The 8,106-nt window shown below is 42.9% G+C and overlaps 1 protein-coding gene across 1 annotated transcript in view; it reads left to right on the forward strand.

Moving 5' to 3' along the window:
• The first annotated feature begins 869 nt into the window (after positions 1 to 869).
• Positions 870 to 8,106, forward strand: part of LOC310866426 (cohesin subunit SA-2) — a 19,397-nt gene continuing 12,160 nt past the window's right edge. The window contains exons 1-12 of the mRNA XM_083776039.1: positions 870 to 1,066; positions 1,816 to 1,901; positions 2,624 to 2,711; positions 3,839 to 4,009; positions 4,382 to 4,478; positions 4,855 to 4,931; positions 5,037 to 5,108; positions 5,361 to 5,565; positions 6,834 to 6,985; positions 7,126 to 7,199; positions 7,669 to 7,792; positions 7,954 to 8,052. Of these exons, the coding sequence (XP_083632165.1) occupies positions 1,861 to 1,901; positions 2,624 to 2,711; positions 3,839 to 4,009; positions 4,382 to 4,478; positions 4,855 to 4,931; positions 5,037 to 5,108; positions 5,361 to 5,565; positions 6,834 to 6,985; positions 7,126 to 7,199; positions 7,669 to 7,792; positions 7,954 to 8,052 (1,200 nt within the window). The 5' untranslated portion in view covers positions 870 to 1,066; positions 1,816 to 1,860. The remainder of the gene's footprint in view (positions 1,067 to 1,815; positions 1,902 to 2,623; positions 2,712 to 3,838; positions 4,010 to 4,381; positions 4,479 to 4,854; positions 4,932 to 5,036; positions 5,109 to 5,360; positions 5,566 to 6,833; positions 6,986 to 7,125; positions 7,200 to 7,668; positions 7,793 to 7,953; positions 8,053 to 8,106) is intronic.

The raw sequence follows: 8,106 nt of genomic DNA on the forward strand, positions 1-8,106 counted from the left end.
CGCCCCAGTGCCCAAAAACACACACACACACACACACACACACACACACTCTCTCTCTCTCTTGACAGCTTGCCCCATATAGGAGCCATGTCATAAAAAGGTGCTAAATAATGTAATTATTACTGATCAATTATGGTTTGTATACTGGCTTTAAATTACACAATCTGAATTCTGAACTGTGTGAATATTGATGTAGGTCAATATTAATAATATTAGTAATTCCCTGCAATGTTACTTATATGTCATATTTCTGTATTTTTACCAAAATGATAATAAAAGTTGTATGCAATAGAGATCTATATTTCATGCAATCGACATGATTGAACATGAACAATGCTTGACTGAACGTTTGCATTTGAATTATTCAATAGGCCTACTCACTAAAATGCATGATCCTGCCTTTTGTTCGACTCTCACTTGGCTTTAGAATCACATCTTTTTAGCTGCTTACTTGCATACAATTATGTTTTTGTTGGTGAGATATTGTATTGCTACATTTACAAATTTAGTAGCCTGCAGTTCTGGATTGTCACATATTTCAGATAAGTTGTTCATCATTGCTGTAGCAACAGTGCTTACATGATGGGTGATGATGATGGCATTCCCACACAGCAGAGGTGCACGTCTCGATCGTCTCAGACAGGTCCAGACTCCTGACCAGACATGTTTCTGGACGTTGTTGCGTTGCACTGTTGCAGCTGAAGGCGGTACAGTCATGGGTACAGTTGCCTGGCTGAGACTGAGTGATAGTCAGACTTATCCAATCATATACTGGGCTTTCAGACCTTAAGAAAATGTCGACCAATAGGCTGCTTGTTCCAAACATACCATGATAGGCTGTCCCAAACTTTATGGGCGCTGGAAAAAAATAAGAAGAAATCACAAGCTGTCAACAAACACTCGCAGGAAAAACAAATCGCGTCGTATACAAACATTTTCTAATAAGGATAATAAATAATATGAACTGAAGTCAGAGGATACGGACTAAAGATGTCCCTGCATGGGCGTGACTTCATTCCATTCGTACAGTAGACTGTCGACTATGATATGGTTTCCATGAATCTGCGTGAGTTTGTTTTTATTCTCTTTATAATGTTATCTGTTTCAGTTTTGTGTTGTGTCTGCAGGGTGTCGTCTACAGGTATGTTTAGCTCTGGTCCACTAGGCTACGATCGAGCGTCATGTGAACCATTCAGACGTGTGTCAATCAAAGAACTTCAAAAACGTTTCATTATAGAGAGTTGTATTAAATATTTATTCTCCGTCCTATTCGTATACAACATAAATACAATAAAATAAACATAAACGGCCAAAGCCATACATCTGTATGGCTGGTGGTGGTCCACCAGACTAACATAACAAACACAGTCAAAACACTGTTTGCCTCCCATCAGCAACACTTGCGCTTCATATCAGGGACAACAGTCAGATACAACCTTGGCCTTGATTGACAAGCCCAGTAGTGACGTCATCAAATAGACACATGGCTCTTTTAATTACAGCATTGATCCTGCAGCCTGCATTTGTTTGATTGATTGAATACTTTATAGCAGTTTGCAAAATGGGATAATCATACCGGTATGCTAAAAAAGTCTGAAGGGCTTGTTTCCATTCTTGTCCTGTGTATTCAATTTCGATACATCATACAATAAATCAGCAACAATAATAGTAGCAATGAACTTATTTGTATAGAAACACAGGCTTAGAAGACTTTTCTAGGACCATGTGCAAATTGCAGACAGGTGCTCTCTTTTGGCGGTTTTAAAGGAGGGTAAGGAGGAGTCACAGTTTTGATGGCTGTATGCCATTCCACAGATCTTGAGATACCAACAAGTCCTGTAGGATGATCTGAGACAAGAGATGATACAAGAGGCTGCAGCTAAGGCATCCTCTGAGCAGAAGTAAGGATATACATCCCCCCCTTTTTGTTGTTGCTGCCATGTTTTGGTCAGAATAATTGTTCCGTTCATCAATTTATGTCTCTCATTGAAGTTCATATTAATTAGCTAAATGTGTGGCTAATCTGCAAAAGAAATGCTTACCACTAGCTTATGTGTTCATGAAGGTGTCTACTATGTACTATTACAGAGAAAATCGTTCCAACACAACTCCATTGGGAAACTTTGTGACAGCTGCTGAAAGTTGGAGTACCATTAACATCCAATATAAGGCAAACAATTCAAAATTTCATTATACTTTAAGTAGCAAGTGACATGTCAAACTAGGGGGTTTTCATGATTCTGAATCCATTGCAAGCATTAGTTTTGCACAAAAAACACTCCTTGTTTGGCTATTGCCGAATTTAGCCCAAGAGGTGTTTTCGTGCTAAACTAATGCTTGGAATTGATTCAGCATGATGAAAAACCCCTAGTTTGACACGTCACATGCTACTTAAAGCATAATGACATTTTGGGAATTTTGCCTTAGCCTATATTGGATGTTTATGGTACCCCAACTTTCAGCAGCTGTCACAAAGTTTCCCAAGGGAGTTGGGAACAAATTTATATGTCATTGTAGACACCTTTATGAAAACATTTGTGAAGAAAGCTAGTGGTAAGCATTTTCTTTGCAGATTTGCCACACATTTAGCAAATTCTCTCTAACTATATGTTTGGTTTCCCAGTGAGAATCCTGGTGTGGAGAGGAACCCCTCTGGAACTGTCAACCATTCAGGAGATGAGTGTGGGAATGAGAACAGGCAGAAGAGTGTGGTGGGTGCTGTCTGATGACGATTGACTGACTAGAAACGGGTATTTTATCACACTTCCATAGGAAGTAGATGGTCGATATGGTTACCGTTATTAATGTATTTTTGGAATGTGCATTGGTTAGGCAAAGGGGTCTCATACAGGAAGCAATAATGAACAATCTTTATCTACAAATCTACAAATTATTATTTTGTTATGGGGATTCAGCAATGTTAATTTTGCTCTTCATAAGAGTGAGCAGTTGTGAGATAAAGATAATAAATAATGTCACAACCCAGCCCATGGGGCCATGACAAAATGGAGGAGGATGCAGGCAGTTTTAACAATAATTTAACAAAGGTATAATACCTTCAATTAGGCTTACAAACAAAAGAGTGTAGGATGTGTAAGTCAGTAGTATCAGTGCGGATGTGTGATCAGTGTAGTGTGGTGTGTTGTATGGTGTGTCACAGTAAATCAAGGCATAAAGTCAAAGGAGCTGAAAGGTGCTGTCATCAGGAGAGGGACACAGAGAATGGCAATCCCTCTTTTTATTAGCCTCGGTCCCAGGCTTACTTATCTGCGATTTTCTTTTATAGGGTTCCAGGAGCACTGGGGTCCATACATCCCAATGACGACTATATACACCAGATGATATTGCATGCATGCAATATCAACTTCCTTTTCATTTATTGTGTCCCCCACTACTATTAAAACACAGCATTGACAGCATCACAGAAATGTCTTCTGGGTTCTGGGTTTGTGATTTCCCTATATCCCTAGGGATATCCCTATCCCTATTCTTTACAGAAAAATCTACTATCTATTGTGAGGGGGCGTTACCTATGCTAATTACAAATGTCCATGCTTCCTCCAATTTATGTGTGTGATTTATCATTCAGCACACCTGGGTAAACACAGTTTGGATGTTAAGAACATTTGGTGCATCTGGAGTTCACTTCTCAAACATTTTCTCTTAGCAGAAAATCTATAGAAAATATAATATACATTAGAATTTCGCTGCATGAGGCCTAATGTCTTCCAGTCGGAACTCAATCAACGAGACAGAATGCACATGGTAAAATTCTTATCTTATTACATGACACAACTCTGTATAACATATAATCTCAATGTCCCTGTGTAACCCTCAGAGGGGAAAGAAAAGAGCACGGGAGGGCTCTGAAAATACCAAACATGGTCGTGCCAAGACCGGCCGTGGTGGTGGTGGTGTCAGCAGAGCCAGGAGCGGCCGGGGAAAACAGAGCAATGTCGAGGCGGTCACCCTGTTCGAGGTCGTCACCATGGGCAGAAGTGCCATGCAGGTAAAGGAACATGTGTATTACTAAACAGTTGGGTAGTGTTCTCTCTTAGTGTACAAATTGATGCTTATGAATGATGGTTTTTGTACAGGATATGTCTGTATGAGACGGATCGATGATCAGTGACGTGTGCTTCATCTTAACTTCACCTGTCATATTCATTGTACAGGACAGTCAACCTCTACGAGAGTCTAAATGTTTGGGCTACTTATAGGCTATCGTGTCCAAATTGACAGCCCCTAAATCTAGAATCTATCCTTGGGCTGCCTGTTTGCCTACCACTGGCCAAGAACATTAATACGTTAATATGAGCCAGTATGTTTTGTATGTTCTACTGTCGGCTTTGTTGGTGATAAATGTTTTGACATCATACAGGCAGTGGTTGATGATTGGATCGAGGCTTATGAGTCCGACCGTGACTCTGCACTACTCGACCTCATCAGCTTCTTCTTTCAGTGCTCTGGCTGCAAAGGTAAGCACTAAAGCAGTCACTGTCCGCATGCACTCACACAGGGTCGAACTCCACCTTAGCACACAGCCACAGAAGAAGCTTTACGTAATTTCCGAGTTTTTAGACAGCTGGTGGATGGAAAAGTAGCTCCACCTCCGTGGCTGACTGTTGCGACGGACAGATTCCCGGAAACGCTCTCCTCCGCGGCAGTCAGCCGCGGGGGTGGAGCTTCTTTTCCATCCACCAGCTGTCTAAAAACTCGGAAATGACGTAAAACGCAACTTCTTCTGTCTGCGGGTGTGCGCTAAGGTCTGCCCAGAGGGACAGTGTGCGTGTGCGTGTGCGCGTGCGTGAGAGGGAATACCCACATTCTTAATTATATTTTTCTCATTTCCAGGTGTGGTGACTGCAGAGATGTGTCAAAACAGACAGGACAGTGAAGTCATAAGCAAGATGGTGGAGAGCCTGGATGAAGTAAGACCTCTTTCATTCATATCAATGTCTATCAATTATATAGGATACTGAAATGACTAATTGTGGTTATATAATGTATTGTGTATGTATGTGTATGTGTTTTAGGATGCTGGTCTACAGTACAAGAAGTTCCTGGCCTTCCCATGGATCCTCACAGTCACATGGCCCATGGACATAGTCAGTACCACAGTCAGGTTTTCTGTACCACTTGTAATCGTTTATTTTTACACCATGGCTCTGTAAGAGGCTAGCCATCTACATTATTAGACGTTCTCTCTCTGTCTGCCTGTCTGTCTTTATGTCCGGAGGTAATGCCACAAACCCCTTCTTAATTAAACTGGAACAATTAATTCAAATGTGATAACCCATAATTTCCATTCTAGTTAATTTAACACACTCCCTGTGGGGGAATTTATTTCTGTGTTGTAGGACAACGTGGAGTACCCTCTGGTCCAGCCAGGGCCATACGGTCGCTGGTTCCACATAGAGTTCTGTGACTTTGTGTCAGTGCTGGTGTCTCAATGTCAGCACAGCGTCATCTTTGAAAACTACCTGATGAGCATCCTCATCTCCCTGCTCACAGAGCTGTCCGACTCCTGCGTCCGAGCCTTCAGACACACATGTACCCTAGCAGGTATAATAGAATTTACACACACTATATTGGCTATATCGGTCTGAGCACTATGGCCCCCTTTTCCACCAAAATAATATCACAATTCACAATTTTGGGGTTTCCGTGAAAGCACCAAGGTCCCAAGAATCTAAAACTGAACCAGTTCAAGAACCAAAGTTATTGACTGAATATCCATGAATAAGTATGGCTGAGCAAAACATTGAATTCCACAATATCATTATTTTAACGAATAATAAATATATCGAGATATACTTGGGTGGCGCAGTGGTAAACTCCCTGCCCTGCACCACCACGGAGGTGGTGGGTTAGAATCCACCGGCGTGGTGGTGCATCCGGCTTTGTCGGGGGTGTCTGCGTGAACACAATTGGTCCGTGTTCAAGCAAGGGAGGCCTGGCGGGGAGGGTCATATTTGTCACTGTGTGTGTTTCTACGGGCTAGGGCGGCAGCCAGCACCTGTCAGTAAAGCAAAGCAAAGTTCTTTGTTTACCCAGGGAAGTGGTCTAAGCCAAGGACTTGTTTACAGCCACACCCTGCTCATAGAACATTTCATGGTAGGGGTTCAATGCCTTGCTCAAGGGCACTGGTAATTTTAACGTGTCGGTCCGGGGATGCGAACTGGCGACCTTCCGGTATCAAGACCGCTCTGCTAACCGTTCGGCCACCACTGCTTGCAATAGGGAGTGTATGTTGGGTGGGAGGAGTAGAACAAAGGCTCCTCACTGGCAGGTTGAGTCAGTAGAACACAACACAGGAATTCAATGTATTGCTCAGCGTACACAAACTATGTGTCTTACCATCATCGCTGTCACGATACAATGACGTTTGGCGTGCTTTCATTATTAATTACCTATAATTACGTTTAGGCACTGGTCTGGTCTGGTTAATGGTTTGGGTTCCGCTTCATGTCAAAGATGCAGGTGAACTGAGGTGACATGGTAGCCTGGAAACCAGACAAATCTGCCACAGGAAAATGAATTTCCCTGTGGAGATTGGTCACGGCACTGAATTACATTTCGCTCACCCCAGAGTTGTGGGTGACCAATCAGAGACCACTAGTTCCAGACTAATATCTACGCAGTGATATTTGTCTGGCCATGCCAGGCTAGTGACATGGTGCATGACTTGACTTCCTTGGTGGTGGATAAATGTTCATAAAGTTTGGTATAGTAGGCCTACCCGTTCGCAGCGATGTTGGTAGATCGAATGGCTGACTAGAACTGAGAACTGTAAAATGGATCATACAACTCTTTGAATCTCTGCTCCAAAGCGGTGAAGCTGGTGAGCTCTCTAGTGGGCGTGGCGCTCAGTCTGAGTGTTGGCGTGGAGAACAGCCAGAAAATGTACAACGTGGAGAAGACCAAGACCACAGGACGCCAACGCACACTTCAACTAGGCAGAATACAGAAGAAGATCACAGAGGTAAGACCTTCACTTACACCTACACGTAGCTTCGATCGGAAGGGGGATTTAGGGAGCGCTATGTCTCTCTTTATGTGAGTTATCATGGCGAACCTTAAATTGTGACTGAGATGTGTTGGGTATTTGGCTCTGTGTTTTAGCTCCGGAACAAGAGGGTGGAGATAGAAAACATGATGGACACCATCTTCAAAGGTGTTTTCCTGAAGAGATACCGGTAAAGGCGTATTACTCTGACATGTCAACGGTCAGCCTTTGTTATCATGTACATGCACACATTATTGTCTGCTTTCTAAGTTTAATGTGTGCTACGGAGAGCGATCTAAAACCAGACGGCAGTACAGAAGTGGACTGGGAACTTTGTTTCTTCGGGTGGTCCAACCTGGGACATGCCTGCGCCGACTGGTTGTTGGAGGTCTGTTTCGAACTTAGGATGCCTACACTACTTCCATGGAATGCTGGGGGACATGACATGCTTTGTTGTATCATGACTGAGGACACATGCCTTGATTTTGTGGATTTTGCTGCACCTGAACTATTTATGTCCTTGTATGCAATTCCCTTTGTGTGGACCTAAATAAATTGTTAAAAAGTGTGTGTGTGTGTGTGTGTGTGTGTGTGTGTGTGGTTGTGTGTGTGTGTGTGTGTGTGTGTGTGTGTGTGCCTGCCTGTGTGTGCCTGCACAGTGATGTATTGCCAGATATCCGCTCCATATGTATGGAGGAGCTGGGCGTGTGGATGAAACTCTACAGCACAGCATTTCTCAATGACAGTTACCTCAAATACATGGGCTGGATGTTGAACGACAGGGTAAAGAGGAGTCACACAGTGAAATGTTGCGTCAGTGGCATTTTGAACATTGTAATCCAAGCCCCCCCAGGCTCTACTATTAAATAAAGCTATACTTATGTACTGTAGTTTAAAGTGTATGTGATCCTTCACTGATAGAAGTATATTATGTTTTCTTTCAGCAACCAGAAGTACGTTTGAAATGTGTGCTAGGCCTACAGGGCTTATATGGAGATCCTGTGCTCTTGTCCAAACTAGACCTGTTCAGCAGCCGCTTCAAGGTAATCTTGATGAGGTGTGTGTGTGTGTGTGTGTGTGTGTGTGTGTGTGTGTGT

Source organism: Protomyctophum parallelum, assembly GCF_964188405.1.
Source record: "Protomyctophum parallelum genome assembly, chromosome: 11".
NCBI lineage: Eukaryota > Metazoa > Chordata > Actinopteri > Myctophiformes > Myctophidae > Protomyctophum > Protomyctophum parallelum.